Source organism: Oncorhynchus mykiss, chromosome 5 (genome assembly GCF_057628025.1).
Source record: "Oncorhynchus mykiss isolate SJ-2025 chromosome 5, ASM5762802v1, whole genome shotgun sequence".
Classification (NCBI taxonomy): domain Eukaryota; kingdom Metazoa; phylum Chordata; class Actinopteri; order Salmoniformes; family Salmonidae; genus Oncorhynchus; species Oncorhynchus mykiss.
The window spans coordinates 13,314,088-13,338,976 of record NC_143026.1 but is presented as its reverse complement, the minus strand read 5'-3'; the positions used below and the strand labels follow the sequence as shown (position 1 = coordinate 13,338,976).

Here is a 24,889-nt window from a genome sequence, read left to right as displayed (position 1 = left end):
ACTTCTACTAATACAACCTGGACCGGATTCACTCCTACTAATACAACCTGGACCGGATTCACTCCTACTAATACAACCTGGACCGGATTCACTCCTACTAATACAACCTGGACCGGATTCACTCCTACTAATACAACCTTGTACACGGCCACAACAATTGTACACGGCCATTAAGAAATGTGGCATGGTATTAGCCATGCAGACTCATGTATTTGGAGTGACCACTGACGAGGACTAGGTTGGAGTTCAACGATTTGGTATGTGGTATTTTGTTTCTCCAGTTAATTAGGAATTTGAATTGAATGTATGAAAGGGATGTTAGGTATTTTTTTTTAATTCTAAATGTTCTCAATTCTCAATGACTGAAAACTGTCAGGGACTGAAATTGCATTAACTGTGCCATCACGTTACACATTAAATAATAAGCTTTAACACTGGTTATCATGACCAGTTGCAATTGATATCTCCTTCCAAGAATAGGGTTAACCTCAGTAGCTATTCATAATGAGGAGGTGAGGTGAGAGGGATGTGCGAGAAGAATCCACCCCAAGTTTACTGATCCGTGCCTTGTTTTCCTGCCCCCTCCCTCTCCTACCGGTTGAATACACTCTCTCACTCTGACCAGGCTGTCTCTTCAGGCTAATGTTGCTCTCATTACCAACAAAGCATGGGTAGTCAGTAGCATGCCAACAGCAGAGCAGGGCAACACCAAGAGACTCACTAACTCTTCTAACTCCAGAATACCTAGACGGGGGCTATTAAAGTGAAAATATTGTATACTTTTTTTGCTTCTTTAACTCCCAGGTCATTTGTTTCACCATGGAATTTGGGAAAATGAGTTTGAATCTCAAAACAGTGCTGTTGACCATGATGATGTTCAAATGGGGTAAGTCTCTCATTGCAAGTGATCGACATGACGCTACGGGACAGGGTGTGAATGTATCATAGTGCAAAAATGACATCCTGTAGCGCTTTCTTTAAAATAGCAATATGCAGTTCAAACAATGACAAAGAAGTCTGAGGAATGAGACTGAAGAAATGTAGTCACTCTCAAAATCAGACAAAACTGTCTGGATCCAGGGACTGAACATCCATGATATAACAATTATAGTCTTAACCATGTTGTGAGGCTATACAGTGTTCGTATACATTTACATTGTTTACAAGCATTGGAGTAAAACAAGCTTATATTTTGGGTTCTAAAGGGGTACAACCGTTGAACTAAGCTCATGAGACATTTATAAGTTATATTCTTTAAGAATCAATGGTTCTATATTATTAATTTGAAAGTACTTAAATGGAGGTAGCAATCACAGATTGCCTCTAAGAAGGAGAAGAGTTTGAATGTGAATGGAAGGTATGGCAGGGGTGTAAGCCCTTACAGAGGAACAAGTGCGCCACTTGCCAGTTGTTGTGGGTGGCTTGTAATCTCCTTTCCTGAAAGCAACAGGTTGTGTGGAAAGATTATTGAAGGAAGCAAGTAAATATCTTAATGCCCCACAACACATTTCTGAAGTAATTTAAATCAGAAGCACCAACAGAAAAAGTTTACTAATTATTTTATAAATGGCAAAGTAATTAAATATATATATATGTGTGTTTTTTCATGTTTCGACATATGCAGTTGCTTTACTATTCTACTTTCAATTAATTTCTTCCCGAATATGAATGATATTCTACATCACAATAAACACAAAAAATTATATTTCCTACAGTTTCCAAACATTGTCCGTGTTTGAGAGCATCAAAACAAAATAGTGGCGGAGTAGTTATTTAGGATGCAAGGTGATTTGTCTTTAAACTTGTCGCCTGAGCTTTGTGTTCCCCTGTTTTCGCAAATCCACTGTGCCTTTGGTTTTTGACTCTCCTTGGCATTGGTTTGCATGGAACCCTAGTGTTAACTCTTCAAAATAATTGTTCTAAAGAATTCCCCTTTTTCCCCTTGGTTTCAACTGACGCTAGTACCTCCAACTCTTTACAACAAGTGGCCTGAAGAATTCCCCCTCGTCTCCCTGTTTTGAGAGATGCTGCTCGATGGTACAGCGGCAGGGTCTATTCATTACGACGATTCTGTTCCAAAATGTTTCTTAAACGGAATGAACCGGGGAGGGATCTACCTGCATTTGTCCAATAGACACTCTAATTTTAGTTGCAAAACGTTCGATTTTGCAACTGTTTGGACTTATGATTTCACCCCAGGAGTGGTTCTCAGGGAGGGGCTTGGCTGCTTTATGCTAATTTCGCCCCACACACTCCCAACTGAATAGGGAATCTGAAACAGAAAGATCGGAGGGGGGGGGGGTTAGGCGACTACGCGTTCATTGTTGCTCATAACCATGACAACCGGCCCTCAGACTCATTTCCAGGGTATTATCGGAGGGCCTCAAAAAAAGATTAGAATTTGAGGATAATCACTTTGAGCAACATTGTTTGCTTTGATCACGTGGGACCCAGTTGAATGAATATCTTATCTGGGGCTCGTTAAAATCAGGCGATTGATGAAAACGTATTATTGACACAAAGCTCGAGATATTAGTGATTAGAGTGAAGACTTTACATGAAATCAAGGTGTATCATTGAAACAAATGCTGAAATGTACTGCAAGTTTCATTGAGGAAAATAAGTTTCATTGAGGAAAACTGAAACCTGCACTGGAGTTTTGTCCACTGTTTCACAGTTCACCAGTTTATAATTCAGAAACGAATGCAGGGCCCATGTCAAATCATGCATGCAGAGATAGGCTAAACAAGAGTGAGCTCACTGATGAAAAATTCCATTGAGAGGCGAGCAAATGAATGGCCACAAAATGAGGTCGTAAACAAGGAGATATTTCTAATTCCCAGTTCCAGACAAAGAGGGCAGTGGTCACAAATCACCTTACAGGCCCTTACTCAACCATGCTGATCCCTAGCTCCTCCCCCAAATGGACCCCTAGCTCCTCCCCAACATGGACCCCTAGCTCGTGACAACATAGACAGAGAGAGTCAGCGAGAGAGAGAGAAAGGGCTGAATTCAATCATATCGCAGAAGTATTGCGGAAGATCCATGTTATAGCTCGTTTGAAATTTAAAGGCAAAGACCACATTCACAGTAAACGCTGCATATGTCGGCTCAATCGGAAAGTATCTTTACATTTTGACACGGATCTTCTGTGGTACTTCCGCTATACGGACTGAATCCAGCGCAAAGAGAGAGAGTGAGATGGAGGGAGGGAGAGGGAGAGAGAGATAGGGAGGGGGAGATGGAGGGAGGGAGAGAGAGAGGGGGCGAGAGAGGGGGCGAGAGGGAGAGAGAGAGAGAGAGGGGGAGAGAGAGCGATTGTTATTTATTACTATATTATTTAACCTTTATTTAACTAGGCAAGTCAGTTAAGAACAAATTCATCTTTACAATGACGGCCTACCAAAAGGCAAAAGACCTCCTGCGGGGACTGGGGCTGGAATAAAACAAATAAAAAATAGAAATAAATAACATGTAAATATAGGACAAAACAAACATCATGACAAGAGAGACAACACTACACTACACAAAGAGAGACCTAAGACAACAACATAGCAAGGCAGCAACTAATGACAACAACATGGTAGCAGCACAAAACATGGTACAAACATTATTGGGCACAGACAACAACAGAAAGGGCAAGAAGGTAGAGACAACAATACATAACGCAAAGGGTGTAGGGAGAGAGAGAGAGATAGGGAGAGAGAGAGGGGGAGAGAGAGAGGGGGAAGGGTTCTGTCAGATGTCAGTGACAGCCTGTCTTTCTTTCCCCCTCTCAACCTCCCTGGTCCAGGATCAGATCCATGGTAGAGCTGGCTGCTGTTCTGGACACTGTTGCCTTTCTCCACTGTCTTTCTTTCCCCCTCTCAACCTCCCTGGTCCAGGATCAGATCCATGGTAGAGCTGGCTGCTGTTCTGGACACTGTTGCCTTTCTCCACTGAGAGAGTAGAGGAGGGAAGAGGAGAGAGTAGAGGAGGGAAGAGGAGAGAGTAGAGGAGGGAAGAGGAGAGAGTAGAGGAGAGGGAAGAGGAGAGAGTAGAGGAGAGGGAAGAGGAGAGGGAAGAGGAGAGAGAAGAGGAGAGTAAAGATGAGGGAAGAGGAGAGAGAAGAGGACAGAGTAGAGGAGGGACGAGGAGAGAGTAAAGAGGAGGGAAGAGGAGAGAGTAGAGAGGAGGGAAGAGGAGAGAGTAGAGGAGAGAAGAGAGTGGAGGAGAGAAGAGAGTAGAGGAGAGGGAAGAGGAGAGAGTAGAGGAGAGGGAAGATGAGAGAGTAGAGGAGAGGGAAGAGGAGAGAGTAGAGGAGGGAAGAGGAGAGAGTGGAGGAGAGGGAAGAGGAGAGAGTAGAGGAGGGAAGAGGAGAGAGTGGAGGAGAGAAGAGAGTAGAGGAGAGGGAAGAGGAGAGAGTAGAGGAGAGGGAAGATGAGAAAGTAGAGGAGAGGGAAGAGGAGAGAGTAGAGGAGGGAAGAGGAGAGAGTGGAGGAGAGGGAAGAGGAGAGAGTAGAGGAGGGAAGAGGAGAGAGTGGAGGAGAGAAGAGAGTAGAGGAGAGGGAAGAGGAGAGAGGATCAGGATCAGATCCATGGTAGAGCTGGCTGCTGTTCTGGACACTGTTGACTTTCTCCACTGTCTGTTTGAACTGTTTGAAGTGAGAAGACCCACTGGACAAAAGATGTTTGAATCAATGTGGTTTCTACGTCATTTAAACAAAATAATTATATGTCATGCCATTGAATCAACGTGGAAAACTGATTGGATTCCTCAACTTAGGGGAATTTCATATTTGTCGCAGAACTTGTAAACTAAATCCAATGTCATGGTGAAATTGTTTGTTGATTTCACATTGAATTCACGTTAGTTGACAACTCAACCAAATGAAAATAAAAAACAGACGGTGAATTGACATCTGTGCCCAGTGGGTGGAGAGTTGGGAGAAATGGACAGGAGAAGAGAGTAGAGGAGGGAAAAGAGGAGAGAGAAGAGGACAGGGTAGAGGAGGAACGAGGAGAGAGTAAAGAGGAGGGAAGAGGAGAGAGAAGAGAGGAGGGAAGAGGAGAGAGTAGAGGAGAGGGAAGAGGAGAGAGTAGAGGAGGGAAGAGGAGAGAGAAGAGGACAGAGTAGAGGAGGGACGAGGAGAGAGTAAAGAGGAGGGAAGAGGAGAGAGAAGAGGACAGACTAGAGGAGGGACGAGGAGAGAGTAAAGAGGAGGGAAGAGGAGAGAGAAGAGGACAGACTAGAGGAGGGACGAGGAGAGAGTAAAGAGGAGGGAAGAGGAGAGAGTAGAGAGGAGGGAAGAGGAGAGAGTAGAGGAGGGAAGAGGAGAGTAGAGGAGGGAAGAGGAGAGAGAAGAGGACAGAGTAGAGGAGGGACGAGGAGAGAGTAAAGAGGAGGGACGAGGAGAGAGTAGAGAGGAGGGAAGAGGAGAGAGTAGAGAGGAGGGAAGAGGAGAGAGTAGAGAGGAGGGAAGAGGAGAGAGTAGAGGAGGTAAGAGGAGAGAGTAGAGGACGGAAGAGGAGAGAGTAGAGGAGGGAAGAGGAGAGAGTAGAGGAGGGAAGAGGAGAGAGTAGAGGAGGGAAGAGGAGAGAGTAGAGGAGAGGGAAGAGGAGAGAGTAGAGGAGAGGGAAGAGGAGAGGGAAGAGGAGAGAGAAGAGGAGAGTAAAGATGAGGGAAGAGGAGAGAGAAGAGGACAGAGTAGAGGAGGGACGAGGAGAGAGTAAAGAGGAGGGAAGAGGAGAGAGTAGAGAGGAGGGAAGAGGAGAGAGTAGAGGAGAGAAGAGAGTGGAGGAGAGAAGAGAGTAGAGGAGAGGGAAGAGGAGAGAGTAGAGGAGAGGGAAGATGAGAGAGTAGAGGAGAGGGAAGAGGAGAGAGTAGAGGAGGGAAGAGGAGAGAGTGGAGGAGAGGGAAGAGGAGAGAGTAGAGGAGGGAAGAGGAGAGAGTGGAGGAGAGAAGAGAGTAGAGGAGAGGGAAGAGGAGAGAGTAGAGGAGAGGGAAGATGAGAAAGTAGAGGAGAGGGAAGAGGAGGGAAGAGGAGAGAGTGGAGGAGAGGGAAGAGGAGAGAGTAGAGGAGGGAAGAGGAGAGAGTGGAGGAGAGAAGAGAGTAGAGGAGAGGGAAGAGGAGAGAGTAGAGGAGGGAAGAGGAGAGAGTAGAGGAGGGAAGTGGAGAGAGTAGAGGAGGGAAGAGGAGAGAAGAGAAGAGAGTAAAGAAGAGAGGGAAGAGGAGAGAGTAGAGAAGAGGTAGAGGAGAGAGTAGAGGAAAGGTGGGTGTAGGTAGAGGAAAGGTGGGTGTAGGTAGAGGAAATGTGGGTGTAGGTAGAGGAAATGTGGGTGTAGGTAGAGGAAAGGTGGGTGTAGGTAGAGGAAAGTTGGGTGTAGGTAGAGGAAAGTTGGGTGTAGGTAGAGGAAAGGTGGGTGTAGGTAGAGGAGAGGTAGGTGTAGGTAGAGGAAAGGTGGGTGTAGGTAGAGGAAATGTGGGTGTAGGTAGAGGAAAGGTAGATGTAGGTAGGGGAAAGGTGGGTGTAGGTAGAGGAAATGTGGGTGTAGGTAGAGGAAAGGTAGATGTAGGTAGAGGAGAGGTAGGTGTAGGTAGAGGAAAGGTGGGTGTAGGTAGAGGAAATGTGGGTGTAGGTAGAGGAGAGGTAGGTGTAGGTAGAGGAAAGGTGGGTGTAGGTAGAGGAAATGTGGGTGTAGGTAGAGGAAAGGTAGATGTAGGTAGGGGAAAGGTAGGTGTAGGTAGAGGAAAGGTAGGTGTAGGTAGAGGAAATGTGGGTGTAGGTAGAGGAAATGTGGGTGTAGGTAGAGGAGAGGAGTTGGGTGAAACATTGTCAGAAGATGAAATTAGATGTACTGTTTATTTATCCTCGGGGCATCAGGAGAGGAGATGTACTGTTTATTTACCCTCGGGGCATCATGAGAGGAGATGTACTGTTTATTTACCCCTGGGGCATCAGGAGAGGAGATGTACTGTTTATTTACCCTCGGGGCAGCAGGAGAGGAGATGTACTGTTTATTTACCCTCGGGGCATCAGGAGAGGAGATGTACTGTTTATTTACCCTTGGGGCATCATGAGAGGAGATGTACTGTTTATTTACCCCTGGGGCATCAGGAGAGGAGATGTACTGTTTATTTACCCTCGGGGCAGCAGGAGAGGAGATGTACTGTTTATTTACCCTCGGGGCATCAGGAGAGGAGATGTACTGTTTTTTTTACCCTCGGGGCATCAGGAGAGGAGATGAAACAGGAGGAAGGGAATTCGATGACTCTGCTGTCTTTCGGGAAAGGTGACCAGTAGATAAATTGAAAGGAGAAGATAGTTGAGGAGAAGAAAAGATAGTTGAGGAGAAAAGAGGGTGGTAGTAGAGGGAGGGAAGAGGGTGAAAAGAGAAGGGTAGCAAAGAGGGGAGAGCAGAATAGCACAGGAGATTTGAGAGGAGAGGAGTTAAGGAGAAGAAAGGATTGAAGTGGCATTCCACTGAAGATGGCTCCCAAAAATAACCATGCTTTTTCAAACTGCCAGGAACCCCAAAGGAGGATCCCAGTTTTTCCTGTTCCCAATTGGTTCCTTTATTCATGCACCTTGCTTGGTAAGCAAGGTAGCGACAGTACACCTTTGCCTACACAACATGTGATATTTCAGTTTTTTATTTTTAATACATTTGCAAAACTGTTTAACACAAACAGTTTTTGCTTTGTCATTATGGGGTATTATGTGTAGATTTATCAGTAGAAAAAACGATTTAATCCATTTTAGAATAAGGCTGTAACGTAACAAAATATGAAAAAAGTAAAGAGGTCTGAATAATTTCCGAATAAACTATAAGTAAGGGTCAGTTCCAGCATACTTAGTCAATGACTTTCCAGACATCTCAGTACCACAGAGCAGTCCTAGAAAGTCTGCAGAAAGTGCTCATTGACTACCCAGAAGGATTCAATTGCCAATTGAAATGGGGTTGGGATTAGACACAACTAGAATAAATTAAGATTACAATCAGGATGATCTCCAGGAAGATTCACATTCGATGCAGGATTGTGGCAAAGTAAACATCACATTTCTCAGACTCAGCAACTACTCTGGGTTTTATTCATTAGAGAATATAATAGAAAACGTTCTAAAACATTTTGCAATTGAAAACAAAATATCTTATTTCTACATGGACAAGTCCAAATAGTGCCTCACTGTTTCAGTTATTTTCTTCTGTTTTCTGCCAAATGAACACAACCCTGGTCTGGACTGTCTGGTCGGCCTTGACTGACAGCCGAGCCTGTATCATCACCACACACTCTGCTGACCCCCAAGTCCAGAGTGACTGGCATCCCACGCCCATGGCCAGGTTCCACAGACATAAAAGGCATAGCTACGTTAGATAAGCACCAGTGAACAGGGAAGGTGGTGACATCACAACAGTGAACTGTCTTGGCTATGACTTGCCCTCTTTTAGAGGTTGGAGTGGGAGAGAAGGGGTTGTGTGGGATAGCGAGTGTGTGTTTGGGAAGGGGATTTGAATGAGGAGGTGCTGTGTGTGTGTGTGTGTGTGTGTGTGTGTGTGTGTGTGTGTGTGTGTGTGTGTGTGTGTGTGTGTGTGTGTGTGTGTGTGTGTGCTTGTGTGCTAGAGAGTGCATGCATGCTTACGGTAGGGGGTTTTGGGCAAAAAAGCTGGAATGGGGAGGGAGAAATGTGTGTGTGAGAGGGAGATGGAGGGTGGTGTTGAGCAGAGAGGTTAGGACCCTGCAGTCCATCAGAGCTGCTGAGTGGAGAGTGGAGGCAGGTGTGGGAGACGGCTGTCAAGTCTGGCCGCCCCCAGAGGAGCCTCCCTTTGAGTGTGTGTGTGCAGTATCAGGTGCAGGTAAACATGAGTCTGTACCAGTAATCTATAGTGAGTCAGGACCTGTCATCTATAGTGAGTCAGAACCAGTCATCTATAGTGAATCTGTACAGGCCATCTACAGTGAGTCAGGACCAATCATCTACAGTGAGCCAGGACCTGTCATCTATAGTGAGTCAGGCCCAGTCATCTGTAGTGAGTCAGGACCAGTCATCTGTAGTGAGTCAGGCCCAGTCATCTATAGTGAGTCAGGCCCAGTCATCTATAGTGAGTCAGGCCCAGTCATCTATAGTAAGTCAGGACCAGTCATCTGTAGTGAGTCAGTACCAGTCATCTATAGTGAGTCAGAATGTGTGTCAAGACCATCATCTATAGTAAGTCAGGACCAGTCATCTGTAGTGAGTCAGGCCCAGTCATCTATAGTGAGTCAGGCCCAGTCATCTATAGTGAGTCAGAATGTGTGTCAAGACCATCATCTATAGTAAGTCAGGACCAGTCATCTGTAGTGAGTCAGGCCCAGTCATCTATAGTGAGTCAGAATGTGTGTCAAGACTATCATCTATAGTAAGTCAGGACCAGTCATCTATAGTAAGTCAGGACCAGTCATCTGTAGTGAGTCAGGCCCAGTCATCTATAGTGAGTCAGGCCAAGTCATCTATAGTGAGTCAGGCCAAGTCATCTATAGTGAGTCAGTACCAGTCATCTTTAGTGAGTCAGAATGTGTGTCAGGACCATCATCTATAGTAAGTCAGGACCAGTCATCTGTAGTGAGTCAGGCCCAGTCATCTATAGTGAGTCAGGCCAAGTCATCTATAGTGAGTCAGGCCAAGTCATCTATAGTGAGTCAGAACCAGTCATCTATAGTGAATCTGTACAGGCCATCTACAGTGAGTCAGGACCAGTCATCTACAGTGAGTCAGAACCAGTCATCTACAGTGAGTCAGGACCAGTCATCTACAGTGAGTCAGAACCAGTCATCTATAGTGAGTCAGGACCAGTCATCTACAGTGAGTCAGAATGTGAGTCAGGACCTGTCATCTATAGTGAGTCAGAACCAGTCATCTATAGTGAGTCTGTCAGGCCATCTACAGTGAGTCAGGACCAGTCATCTACAGTGAGTCAGAACCAGTCATCTATAGTGAGTCAGAATGTGAGTCAGGACCATCATCTATAGTGAGTCAGGACCAGTCGTCTATAATGAGTCAGGACCAGTCATCTATAGTGAGTCAGGCTCAGTCATCTATAGTGAGTCAGGCCCAGTCATCTATAGTGAGTCAGTACCAGCCATCTATAGTGAGTCAGAATGTAAGTCAGGACCATCATCATAGTGAGTCAGGACCAGTCATCTATAATGAGTCAGGACCAGTCATCTATAGTGAGTCAGGCCCAGTCATCTATAGTGAGTCAGAATGTGAGTCAGGACCATCATCTGTAGGAAGTCAGGACCAGTAATCGATAGTGAGTCAGAACCAGTCATCTACAGTGAGTCAGTCTGTACAGGCCATCTACAGTGAGTCAGTCTGTACAGGCCATCAACAGTGAGTCAGGACCAGTCATCTACAGTCAGTCAGGACCAGTCATCTATATTGAGTCAGGACCAGTCATCTAAAGCAGGGCTGCCCAACCCTCTTTCTGGAGATCTACGGTCCTGTGGGTTTTCAGTCCAACCCAAATTGAACACACCTTATTCTACTAATTAGCTGCTCAACAAGACCTTAACTAACTGAATCAGATATGCTAAATTAGGGTTGGACTGAAAACCTACAGGACAGTAGATCTCCAGGAGGAGGGATGGGCAGCCCTGATCTATAGTGAGTCAGAACCAGTAGTCTATAATGTGTCAGAACCAGTCGTCTATAGTGAGTCAGGCCCAGTCATGTATAGTGAGTAAGGGCCAGTCATCTATAGTGAGTCAGGACCAGTCGTCTATATTGAGTCAGGACCAGTCATCTATATTGAGTCTGTACCAGTCATCTATAGTGAGTCAGGACCAGTCATCTACAGTGAGTCAGAACCAGTCATCTACAGTGAGTCAGGACCAGTCATTTATAGAGTCAGGACAAGTCATCTATATTGAGTCAGGACCAGTCATCTATACTGAATCAGAACCAGTCGTCTATAGTGAGTCAGAACCAGTCGTCTATAGTGAGTCAGGACCAGTCATCTATAGTGAGTCAGGACCAGTCATCTATAGTGAGTCAGAACCAGTCATCTATATTGAGTCTGTACCAGTCATCTATAGTGAGTCAGGACAAGTAATCTATAGTGAGTCAGAACCAGTCATCTATATTGAGTCTGTACCAGTCATCTATATTGAGTCTGTACCAGTCATCTATAGTGAGTCAGGACCAGTCATCTAAAGCAGGGCTGCCCAACCCTCTTTCTGGAGATCTACGGTCCTGTGGGTTTTCAGTCCAACCCAAATTGAACACACCTTATTCTACTAATTAGCTGCTCAACAAGACCTTAACTAACTGAATCAGATATGCTAAATTAGGGTTGGACTGAAAACCTACAGGACAGTAGATCTCCAGGAGGAGGGTTGGGCAGCCCTGATCTATAGTGAGTCAGAACCAGTAGTCTATAATGTGTCAGAACCAGTCATCTATAGTGAGTCAGGACAAGTAATCTATAGTGAGTCTGTACCAGTCATCTATATTGAGTCTGTACCAGTCATCTATATTGAGTCTGTACCAGTTATCTATATTGAGTCTGTACCAGTCATCTATAGTGAGTCAGAACCAGTCATCTATAGTGAGTCAGGACAAGTCATCTATATTGAGTCAGGACCAGTCATCTATATTGAGTCAGGACACGTCATCTATAGTGAGTCAGGACAAGTCATTTATAGAGTCAGGACAAGTCATCTATATTGAGTCAGGACCAGTCATCTATACTGAATCAGAACCAGTCGTCTATAGTGAGTCAGAACCAGTCGTCTATAGTGAGTCAGGACCAGTCATCTATAGTGAGTCAGGACCAGTCATCTATAGTGAGTCAGAACCAGTCATCTATATTGAGTCTGTACCAGTCATCTATAGTGAGTCAGGACAAGTAATCTATAGTGAGTCAGAACCAGTCATCTATATTGAGTCTGTACCAGTCATCTATATTGAGTCTGTACCAGTCATCTATAGTGAGTCAGGACCAGTCATCTAAAGCAGGGCTGCCCAACCCTCTTTCTGGAGATCTACGGTCCTGTGGGTTTTCAGTCCAACCCAAATTGAACACACCTTATTCTACTAATTAGCTGCTCAACAAGACCTTAACTAACTGAATCAGATATGCTAAATTAGGGTTGGACTGAAAACCTACAGGACAGTAGATCTCCAGGAGGAGGGTTGGGCAGCCCTGATCTATAGTGAGTCAGAACCAGTAGTCTATAATGTGTCAGAACCAGTCATCTATAGTGAGTCAGGACAAGTAATCTATAGTGAGTCTGTACCAGTCATCTATATTGAGTCTGTACCAGTCATCTATATTGAGTCTGTACCAGTTATCTATATTGAGTCTGTACCAGTCATCTATAGTGAGTCAGAACCAGTCATCTATAGTGAGTCAGGACAAGTCATCTATATTGAGTCAGGACCAGTCGTCTATATTGAGTCAGAACCAGTCATCTATAGTGAGTCAGAACCAGTCATCTACAGTGAGTCAGGACCAGTCATTTATAGAGTCAGGACCAGTCATCTATATTGAGTCAGGACAAGTCATCTATATTGAGTCAGGACCAGTCGTCTATATTGAGTCAGGACCAGTCATCTATATTGAGTCAGAACCAGTCGCCTATAGTGAGTCAGAACCAGTCGTCTATAGTGAGTCAGGACCAGTCATTTATAGTGAGTCAGGACCAGTCATCTATAGTGAGTCAGAACCAGTCAGCTATATTGAGTCAGAACCAGTCATCTATATTGAGTCTGTACCAGTCATCTATAGTGAGTCAGGACAAGTAATCTATAGTGAGTCAGGACCAGTCGTCTATATTGAGTCAGAACCAGTCGTCTATAGTGAGTCAGGACCAGTCGTCTATAGTGAGTCAGGACCAGTCATCTATAGTGAGTCAGAACCAGTCATCTATAGTGAGTCAGAACCAGTCATCTATACTGAGTCTGTACCAGTCATCTATATTGAGTCTGTACCAGTCATCTATATTGAGTCTGTACCAGTCATCTATATTGAGTCTGTACCAGTTATCTATATTGAGTCTGTACCAGTCATCTATAGTGAGTCAGAACCAGTCACCTATATTGAGTCTGTACCAGTCATCTATATTGAGTCTGTACCAGTCATCTATAGTGAGTCTGTACCAGTCATCTATATTGAGTCTGTACCAGTTATCTATATTGAGTCTGTACCAGTCATCTATAGTGAGTCAGAACCAGTCACCTATATTGAGTCTGTACCAGTCATCTATATTGAGTCTGTACCAGTCATCTATAGTGAGTCAGGACCAGTCATCTATAGTGAGTCAGAACCAGTCATCTATATTGAGTCTGTACCAGTCATCTATAGTGAGTCAGGACCCAAATCAAATCAAATTTATTTATATAGCCCTTCGTACATCAGCTGATTTCTCAGTGCTGTACAGAAACCCAGCCTAAAACCCCAAACAGCAAGCAATGCAGGTGTAGAAGCACGGTGGCTAGGAAAAACTCCCTAGAAAGGCCAAAACCTAGGAAGAAACCTAGAGAGGAACCAGGCTATGTGGGGTGGCCAGTCCTCCTCTGGCTGTGCCGGGTGGAGATTATAACAGAACATGGCCAAGATGTTCAAATGTTCATAAATGACCAGCATGGTCCAATAATGATAAGGCAGAACAGTTGAAACTGGAGCAGCAGCACGGCCAGGTGGACTGGGGACAGCAAGGAGTCATCATGTCAGGTAGTCCTGAGGCATGGTCCTAAGGCTCAGGTCCTCCGAGAGAGAGAAAGAAAGAGAGAAAGAGAGAATGAGAGAGAGCACACTTAAATTCACACAGGACACTGAATAGGACAGGATAAGTACTCCAGATATAACAAACTGACCCTAGCCCCCGGACATATAAACTACTGCAGCATAAATACTGGAGGCTGAGACAGGAGGGGTCAGGAGACACTGTGGCCCCATCCGAGGACACCCCCGGACAGGGCCAAACAGGAAGGATATAACCCCACCCACTTTGCCAAAGCACAGCCCCCACACCACTAGAGGGATATCTTCAACCACCAACTTACCATCCTGAGACAAGGCTGAGTATAGCCCACAAAGATCTCCGCCACGGTACAACCCAAGGGGGGGGGGGGGGGGGGCGCCAACCCAGACAGGATGATCACATCAGTGACTCAACCCACTCAGGTGACACACCCCTCCCAGGGACGGTATGAGAGAGCCCCAGTAAGCCAGTGACTCAGCCCCTGTAATAGGGTTAGAGGCAGAGAATCCCAGTGGAAAGAGGGGAACCGGCCAGGCAGAGACAGCAAGGGCGGTTCGTTGCTCCAGAGCCTTTCCGTTCACCTTCCCACTCCTGGGCCAGACTACACTCAATCATATGACCCACTGAAGAGATGAGTCTTCAGTAAAGACTTAAAGGTTGAGACCGAGTTTGCGTCTCTGACATGGGTAGGCAGACCGTTCCATAAAAATTGAGCTCTATAGGAGAAAGCCCTGCCTCCAGCTGTTTGCTTAGAAATTCTAGGGACAATTAGGAGGCCTACGTCTTGTGACCGTAGCGTCCGTGTAGGTATGTACGGCAGGACCAAATCAGAGAGATAGGTAGGAGCAAGCCCATGTAATGCTTTGTAGGTTAGCAGTAAAACCTTGAAATCAGCCCTTGCTTTGACAGGAAGCCAGTGTAGGGAAGCTAGCACTGGAGTAATATGATCACATTTTTTGGTTCTAGTCAGGATTCTAGCAGCCGTATTTAGCACTAACTGAAGTTTATTTAGTGCTTTATCCGGGTAGCCGGAAAGTAGAGCATTGCAGTAGTCTAACCTAGAAGTGACAAAAGCATGGATACATTTTTCTGCATCATTTTTGGACAGAAAGTTTCTGATTTTTGCAATGTTACGTAGATGGAAAAAAGCTGTCCTTGAAATGGTCTTGACATGTTCTTCAAAAGAGAGATCAGGGTCCAGAGTAACGCCAAGGTCTTTCACAGTTTTATTTGAGACGACTGTACAACCATTAAGATTAATTGTCAGATTCAACAGAAGATCTCTTTGTTTCTTGGGACCTAGAACAAGCATCTCTGTTTTCTCCAAGTTTAAAAGTAGTAAGTTTGCTGCCATTCACTTCCTTATGTCTGAAACACATGCTTCTAGCGAGGGCAATTTTGGGGCTTCACCATGTTTCATTGAAATGTACAGATGTGTGTCATCCGCATAGCAGTGAAAGTTAACATTATGTTTTCAAATGACATCCCCAAGAGGTAAAATATATATTGAAAACAATAGTGGTCCTAAAACGGAACCTTGAGGAACACCGAAATTTACAGTTGATTTGTCAGAGGACAAACCATTCACAGAGACAAACTGATATCTTTCCAGTCATCTATTGTGAGTCAGGACCAGTCATCTATAGTGAGTCAGGACCAGTCATCTATAGTGATTCAGGACCTGTCATCTAAAGCAGTGCTGCCCAACCCTCTTCCTGGAGTTCTACCGTCCTGTGGGTTTTCAGTACAACCCAAATTTAACAGACCTTAACTAACTGAATATGAAATGCTAAATTCGGGTTGGATTGAAAACCTACAGGACAGTAAATCTCCAGGAAGAGGGTTGGGCAGCCCTGATCTTTAGTGAGTCAGAACCAGTCGTCTGTAATGGGTCAGAACCAGTCGTCTATAGTGAGTTAGGACCAGTCATCTATAGTGAGTCAGAACCAGTCGTCTATAGTGAGTTAGGACCAGTTGTCTATAGTGAGTCAGAACCAGTCATCTATAGTCGGGGCGGCAGGTAGCCTAGTGGTTAGATCGTTGGACTAGTAACCGAAAGGTTGCAAGGTAAAAATCTGTCATTCTGCCCCTGAACAAGGCAGTTAACCCACTGTTAAAATAAAAATAGTGAATCAGGTCCAGTCATCTATATTGAGTCAGTACAAGAACACAGACACACACAAAAACTACATTAAGTATCTTTAAGCCAATCAGTGCACTACACTTGCTACAAATTTGAACCAGAAATGAAACTAGATTGTTCCTTTCATGCCTATTTTTATTTGAATCTGTGGATTACTTCCTTTGTTTGCCATCATGGACCAGTGGATTCTATTTTGGTAAGTTCGGTGAAAAGTCCAAATCCGGGGCTCAAATCACAGTCAACACTTTAGCATACTTTTGTGTCTGTCTACCTGTATGTGTGTTTATGTGTGCATACAGCGCAAGTATGACTGGTGTATGAGCGTGTGCGTTTTGAGGATATTTATTTGTCTACATGCTTACGTAGAGATAGAGAGTGTGTACATGCATAGTACTTGAAGTTGTGAGTACAAGTTTATACCTGCGTACATGCATAGTATTTGAAGTTGTGAGAATAAGTATATACCTGTGTGCATGCACAGTACTTGAAGTTTTGAGAATACGTATATATCTGTGTACATGCATAGTACTTAAAGTTGTGGGAATACGTAACCTGTGTACATGCATAGAGCTTGAAGTTGTGAGTATACATACAGAATATACCTGTGTACATGCGTAAGTGTGGGTATATGCGGGCATTGTTATGTAATGTGTATGTAGACCATGTGTGTGTGAAGTGAGAAGTGAGAAGTGAGAACATGCAGAGAGCCTCTCAGTGATAATCTGCTCAGGTATCCTGCTATCAGGAGCTTAGAGGAGCAAGGGGATTGGCCGAAATCAGTCGGGAGGGATTAAGACCAGAGAAACGCTCTCAAGGTCAGAAAGGCTATCTGACCTGCCTCTAAGGAGAGTTGAAGATGGTGGAGTGGAAAAAAGGGTAACATTTTTAAAAGGGTGTATGTCAGGGTTGTCTACTTAGCCCGTTCTCATTTCTGGTAAATTTATTTCCACATTTCAGTCATTTATTTTATGTCCGGTACAGCTTCACTGCTCACTGGAAGGCTAAGCCCATTTCTGGTTCACTCCAGGCTAAATTGAAGGTGCTGACAATATTTCAATACGTACAATATTGATACTGATTCACAGAGCATACTGTAAACAAATGACATGTTCCTACCCATATAGAGGGCCATATTCTTACTGTTCGAGATAAGATATAACATTAAATAACAGGTACATGAGATGTAAGATGTTAATATCATCTGCATTCGAGGAAAAGGTGCATGGGGCATGGATGCCCAGGGTAACATTCATCACCAATCTCAGGGTCTTCCTTCCTGGTTCTGGAGAGTCCTGATTGAACTGATCATTATGAACCAGGTGTTATAGCACTGGGCTGGGAGGAAACAGAACACATGGTGTCGCTCTCCCAGGTCTCGAAGAGAACAATGTTCAATCTTATCACAATCCTCCATTATACAGCTGTAATTACCCAGTCAGTGTGACTATCATCATTATCGCAATTAGTGCTTTGAGCATAATGCATGAAAAATGTCTTAATTGTGTACTACAGAATCTTAATTGTTTTGGTTCCAAACTTCTAAAATAAAAAAACGAATGACCTAAATTCCTTCTCATGGGCATAGAGAGATGTGATCTTTTCTGTGCAACGAAGTCCAACTTCGGGACCTTTTTTTTCTCTTTACCATGCTACTTTTCACCTCAACGGGAGACTACGGACTAAGTCTACAAGTTTTTATACTCCGCCTGCTCTCTAAAGGGATTTGCCATGCAGCTAAAACCCGCCAAAAGCCCCACTGTAATCCTCTGAGTTCCTACAAACACAGCAAGCTCCATGCACCTTTAAAACTGAAATGAGATGTGACAACCTGCCTTCTGGCGAGCCAGCAAAGTGTTCCTCCATGAGTGGGCCACAGCGTGAGGTGAGGGGAGAGTGAGGTTAAACAGCTTGGCTTTACCCTCCATCTTTCTTACCCCATTACCCTCCATCTTTCTTACCCCATCACTGCGACCACCCTATCCCAGCATCCCTCACCAACAGGAGAGTTGGAGGAGGAGGTCAGGGGAGGTCGCTGGCCCTCCCTAAGCCCCCTGCATAACTTTTAGGGCTGCCATGGCAACCCTACTCCGAGTTTTGGGGGGAGTCATGTGTTTGCCAGTCCCTTTCCCGGATTCAGGGTTGGGCACACACACATGCACGCACAATAAAGGAATTCCTAGCTGCTTTCCAGTATCCAAGGGTCACCGGTGGCAGGTGTGTGAGTGTGTGTGAATGAGTGTGTGTGGCTGTTCGAGACAGTTGAATGAATGAAAAACACAATAGCCTGCAGAGACCCCAGGAAGCACCCTGAGGCTTCTCTTTGAGTCTTGTTAGAACCTTTTAGACACTGTTCAGCATATTGCCTGCACACACTGAGCTTGCTTGCTATTGAGCTATCTTCTTTTGTAGATGTCTCTCTGCTTCAGATCAAGCCATAAGCTCTGGCTGTTGTGACAGAGCGTTCAACTAGTTGACAAGCTGATCAAGGGATTTCTCTTGGCCTGAAAGTAACTCTCTGACTTTGATTAGATGACCTCACAATGGGAGACTTTATCATGGACTCCATCACATTGAGGTTCCATTGTCAAATGAGGTTTGTATTTCAGAAAACATACTATGGATAACCTGTTCCCCTATGTTATGGTGTCTAAGTTATGGATTCCCATACTGCTAGGTTGGGGAACTTTCAATAATCACAGACAGAACTTCGGGAAAAGAACTTGCTCCAATCACAGACAAAAACTCTTTCCAAAGTGATTACATCACCACTCTGATGTTTTTGCAAACAGTCTCTAGTTGTGTTTACACAGTCAGCCCAATTCTGATATTTTTTGCCACTAATTGGTCTTTTGACCAATCAGATCAGATCTTTGCCAATAATCAGGCAATTCATCAGAATTCCTCCTTAGTTCTCAGTCCTTGCCAAACAATCTCTGTTAGTATCAGATCCACCCTAACCTAACATAGCAAGCATTTCTCTCTTTCTGGTCCTGTCGGTGGAGGTTATTTTCTGCACTGTTCAACATATCCAGTAAATGTGGAGGAGGAGTTAAGATGGCCTGTCACCTTGTTAACGTCCAAAAGTGGAATTTGCGTCACAGGCTCTCTTTCCATTTCCCCCGAAAACCGGATGCATCTGGTTGTTACCGAACCTGTTGAGGGTGGGGCCACCCTAACTGATACACAGGGTGTACCTAGATATACCTAGACTGATGGACATTTTGGCAAAGCCATCATGGTGACTTAGTTTCAGTAGGGTGAGTCTAAGGCATGGTGGTCATATTCCAAAGTGACTCTTTCCGCTCCATGTTTTTCTGAATAGCTGCCTCTAATACCTTGTTTTCAATACGGTGAAAGAAATTGAATAACTGAATAACAACTGACGGGCACTACCTAACTAACTAACTTTACTTGATTCCTGAAAAAAACTGGAAGAACTCATTCCCATTTCTCTTTTCTTTGGTCAATCACGAGTGTCGCCCTTGCGCTGTGGGTGTTCCCTGAGCGCCTAAGTTTTACCTCAGAGGGGTGTGATGAAGAGGTCAGTGGTCGTCGCAGACGGTCGCCGTTTTCACACACGTGGTCAGGGAGTTGATGTCACCTCCAAATGAGGGGCCCTGTGGTCATGGCAGGGAACAGGGCCTGTATTCATAAAGTATCCCAGAGTAGGAGTGCTGATCAGGTCCTCCCTGTCCCATATGATCGAAAAGATGGGCAAAACTGATCCTAGATCAGTGCTCCTACACTAAGATGCCCAGGGCTCTCTCTGTGTCTGATGCTGTCCGTCAATCTGTACCGGTGACAGTGACAGGTCCAGGGGTGTTAAGAGCTTATGTCCAAGGCCATCTGTCAGACACAGCTATAAGACGACCGACGGTGGAAAGCGTTTCCAACCGCGCTCCTAGCCAAACGTTGTCGGATTGGTCTACCTATGTCCCTACATGTCTCTGTCCCAAAGGAAAACCTGGCCAACATCACTAATGCTGTGTGTGAGAGATGAGGTCAATCTCTTGGACCATGTGCCACACCAACAGTGTCTGCAACATTCTTCCTTCCTTCCCTCCCTCCCTAACCCCATCCCTCCCTCCCTAACCCCATCTCTCCCTCCCTCCCTAACCCCATCTCTCCCTCCCTCCCTAACCCCATCCCTCCCTCCCTCCCTCCCTATCCCCATCCCTCCCTCCCTAACCCCGTCCCTCCCTCCCTAACCCCATCTCTCCCTCCCTAACCCCATCCCTCCCTCCCTCCCTATCCCCATCCCTCCCTCCCTAACCCCGTCCCTCCCTCCCTCCCTAACCCCGTCCCTCCCTCCCTCCCTCCCTAACCCCATCCCTATCCCTCCCTCCCTAACCCCGTCCCTCCCTCCCTAACCCCGTCCCTCCCTCCCTCCCTAACCCCATCCCTATCCCTCCCTCCCTAACCCCGTCCCTCCCTCCCTAACCCCATCTCTCCCTCCCTAACCCCATCCCTCCCTCCCTCCCTCCCTATCCCCATCCCTCCCTCCCTAACCCCGTCCCTCCCTCCCTCCCTCCCTAACCCCATCCCTCCCTCCCTCCCTAACCCCATCCCTCCCTCCCTCCCTAACCCCATCCCTCCTTCTCTCCCTCTCTCTGTCTACTCCCTTCATCGTTAATATCTTCCACTCCAATGAGAATTTCGGAACAGAACACTGATCAAAGTGTGGGGGATGGATGTGAGGGTGGATTTGGGATGGTGGGGTGGACGGTGGTGGGAGGTAGCTTGGGATGGTGGGGTGGACGTTAGAGGTGGGGGATGGGGGTCTGTTCAATCTGTGGAATGTGGACTGATTCCACACTGGGCTCACACAATTGGCCGGTGCAGGGAGATAGTGGATGGACAGAAAATCTCCCCTCCTCCTCCCAAAAGCGTCCTGCTCTATTCAGTTCACAGGAGGTTGGTGGCACCTTAATTAGGGAGGACGGGTAGTTGTAATGGCTGGAGCGGAATTAGTGGAATGTTATCAAATACATCAAACACCAGCCATTATTATGTTCCGTCTTCCCCTCAGCAGCCTCCTGTGGTTCAGCTCCATGTACCTACAGAGGGCACCGGGTCTGGCGAGAGAGGGCTCGAGCACAATACATTCAGTGTTGCAGATTTTTTTTTTCTCCCCATTTTCTATGAAAAACATAACCGACTCAAACTTTATGACAGTCAAGTTACTCACTGCCATAGTTGAGTTTTGATAGTGATTGTGATCATAAAAGTCTATTTAAACTGTTTGTATCCATGTGGTAATTACATGATCTGTGAAAAAACATCAACGGTCAATGACATGTGCTTTGTAACAAACTGCATGTGTAAATTAACAATTTACTTTGTAGTAAACATGGATTAGAATCAATTGAGTCAGAGTTCCCTGACACACTTCCTGAGAGGAAATGTGAGCGCTGAAGTGTTAAATGAGAGAGAGGTGCTATGGGATCAGGTTGTGCCAAGCTAACGACCTGGAGAAGTTAACCTAGCGTGCTAACTCGTAGTTATCCACCCCATAAACCTCACCTGTCGAGTGGACACTTGATAGTCTGCAGACCATGCATCTGATCTGCATCTTATCTGCCCTACCTTCAAGGGTTCTTGGCTGGAATTCCGTCAAGACACTTCTCCGCTCCCTGGAATCCCCTGTATGCCTTTGCCCAGTGCATTGGTCTCTCCTAAAAGGTTCCTCGGGAAACCTTTGTTTTAGCTTTACCATAGCAATTACTAAACAAACAAGGTAAATGTCAGCTAGATGGCACTCTCTCTTTTTTTCCTTGCTCAGTTGAGAGTCCTCTGGATTCTAGGCCTACACGCTACGAGGGAAAATATTTTCAGACTTTGTTGTGGTGATCTAGGGGTGGTCATCATTCCCTTTGGGAGTGACAGGAAAGATTAGGACGTGAGACACCCCAGATGCCCATTGTTAACAATCTGTCAATGAGCACTAAACTAGCTACGCAAAACAAAGCCAACGGAAAAATACTTTGTAGTGCGTGGAGGGTTTCTTAACTTTAGTTTAGCACTGGGCGTCTACTGCGAAAGAGGCCATGAACTCTACAGTTGCTCCAGGACTCTCTGCTACACGATTTGTCCTTTCGAATTAAGGGAGGAGAAGATGAAAGGAAATGTCAGGGTGAATACACATATCAGGATTAGCACAGAGGGACCTACTAACTTTGGCCACGGTTCACTAAGTTGGCACTGCTATTTGTCCACCATCTAACCAGGTGGCTAAATGTTAGAGACACTCAAATGCTAAATAGTAATACATTATAAGTGTTTATGAGATGTTGTTGACAAAATTATGGGACTTCAGTTTTTTTGTTTCAAATTATGTTATGTGCTTCTTGATAAAGTACAAACATCTAGCAGAGGAAGCCTTTCGCATTCACTAAGTTTGATTGTGCTCTTTTTTATTGCAGCACGGGGGTGAGACGTTTTACAGCTGCTGAACAGCCCCAAAGAAACACAACTAAAATACCTCCAACTATGAACTTCTAGCAGAGTAGTGCAGTAGACTATCGATGTTTACAACTTCATAACATTTTTTGCCAATGTTTTTGTGTCAGAACCAATAGCCTACAAATCTGGACCAAAGCTGGTTGTGAATCGGCTTAGAGTGGCACTCAACAAAACAACATTGTGCAAGCACAGGGCTCACACGGTGTAGATATCTGGGAGATATTCAGAGGTGTACCGGCGTCACCCACATAGGATGTTATAGAAATATGGCATAAGTCCATTAACATCATACTAAACAACAACCCACTTTTCCTTCCAAAAATGTAAAGGACTCTCTTGTGTGAACACACCAAATGTGATGTGATAAATACAGAAAGTTGTGATGACTTGTCAGGGCATCTTGACTGTATTAGGGTAAACTGTCTATTTTGCACAACAATAAGCCTCTCCTTTTCTTCTCCTCAGGGATATTCTGCACGGCGACCAGTGACAAGTGTTTGTCTGGGCCCTGCCAGAATGGTGCCACCTGCGTGGACACCATGGACGACTATGCGTGCCTCTGCTCCCCTCGCAACGAGGTCCGCTACATGGGCAAAGACTGCGACGAACTCTACAACGCCTGCTCCTTTGCCCCCTGCTCAGACTGCACCAGCACCCCTGGCACGTCCGAGTACCACTGTGTCTGCCCGGAAGGATTTACTGGGGACAACTGCACTGAGGAAGTGGACGAGTGCCATAGCAACCCTTGCTCTTTTCCCCACACAGAGTGCATGGACCAGGTCAACAGTTACTTCTGCCGATGTCCACCCGGCTACGGAGGAGAGGACTGTGAAGAGCGGGTGACCGACTGCATCGACGAGCCGTGTCTGAACAATGGGACTTGTATACTGTTACAGGAGGGGTTTGAGTGTCACTGTGCACGGGGGTTTGACGGGGAGCATTGTGAAGAGGATGTGGATGAGTGTGCATCCCATCCTTGCCAGAACGGCGCTATCTGCATGGACGGCGTGGCCGAGTTTCACTGTTTCTGTGTGCCAGGCTTCCAGGGCTATAATTGCGAGATCGACATCAATGAGTGCGCCTCGCGGCCCTGCGAGAATAATGGGACCTGTATCAACGAGAAGGACCGGTATAAATGCCAGTGCCTCGTAGGGTTTACAGGTTAGTTGTTACGCCTTTTCAACACTCACTCCTGTGTTTGTACTCAGTCAGTCTCGAATTAAGTGTAATTTTCCAACCATTTTCGTAACCCTGTATCAGCCACAACTCCCTGTCTCTCACCTAACATTTCCTCCAGTGTGAGGGATATCTGATGCTCTGCTTTTTAATGTTTCTGGACATAATGTATCTGCAAGATTTAGGTATCTCATATTAGTACTTCATTCACCATGCCAGAATGTTTTCACATTAAAGCTGACATCATCAGTAACAACAGGATGATTTCTTATTAACCAATGAGGGTGTGCGTTCGTGCCACAAAGAACAGTACAAATTGTGCAGAGACAATAATGAGGCTTGGCAGAGATGAATAATTATGATAATCTTGTCTTGTTGTTGTCATCTTACTAACTGCACCTTTAAGTGTACATTTGGTTCTGGATAAACAGAGAACTATAAGCATTTTAAGTACAGAGAGTAAGATGTTGGATTCAGGTCTCTAGTCTTATCTTCAGCTTGGCCCCTGTGGATATTGGCCCCTGTGGATATTGGCCCCTGTAGATAGGTCTCCCGTTGAGTGAGAGAAAACACTCCACAACTTGTACACTTCATTTCATACACTCCTTTCTTTTCTCAGCAGGTCTGGTCTGTGTCTCGGGGCTTCATGCTTATCTCTAATAGGGTGGGAAGAGTCAGCACTAATGCATTCCTTTGTCAGCATACAGTGACGATAGAGATTTTCAAGGAAAGGGTTGAGACGGGCAACTGAGGCATTTTTACATTATCACTTGAGCTATCTAGAGGCATCAACAAGCAGATTCCATGCTACTGACTATTTATAGCTAGAGAAGCAAACACCAGAGTACAAATATGATTATCTTGCATTTACAATTTACAATTGATTTAGCTTGTGTTTCTTTCAGTATTGTCATAAGAGCAGAGAGGATCTACGGACAAGTTGACTTGATGTAGATGAGATGCAATGGTGCAGTCTGTGGAAGATATGTCCCCCTCCTAGTACATGATGTACAGTACCTCACTGACTCCCACTCAGAGATGGTTTGTTTCTCATTCATTACATTCTCAGATTATTTTTCCTCTACCTCTCACAGGAGTGAATTGTGAGGTGGAGATAGATGAGTGCGAGTCCAACCCGTGCCGCAACGGAGCCACCTGCCATGACCTCCTTGGTCTGTACTCCTGTGAGTGTCTGCCTGGGTTCGAGGGCACAGACTGCGAAGTGGACATTGACGAGTGTGCCAGCGATCCCTGCCTAAATGGGGCCATCTGTCAGGACAAGGTGGACAGGTAACTGCCCAAGGCTTTTAGGATTGACTCACCAGACAGACACAAATCCTGTCCTTAAATTACTTTGGGGCCTGACTTCCGTTTTGGTGAG

At 45.4% G+C, this 24,889-nt stretch overlaps 1 protein-coding gene across 1 annotated transcript in view; it reads left to right on the top strand.

Moving 5' to 3' along the window:
• The first annotated feature begins 613 nt into the window (after positions 1 to 613).
• Positions 614 to 24,889, top strand: part of crb2a (crumbs cell polarity complex component 2a) — a 41,829-nt gene continuing 17,553 nt past the window's right edge. The window contains exons 1-3 of the mRNA XM_036976820.2: positions 614 to 886; positions 22,798 to 23,493; positions 24,603 to 24,798. Coding sequence (XP_036832715.2) covers positions 820 to 886; positions 22,798 to 23,493; positions 24,603 to 24,798 — 959 coding nt within the window. The 5' untranslated portion in view covers positions 614 to 819. The remainder of the gene's footprint in view (positions 887 to 22,797; positions 23,494 to 24,602; positions 24,799 to 24,889) is intronic.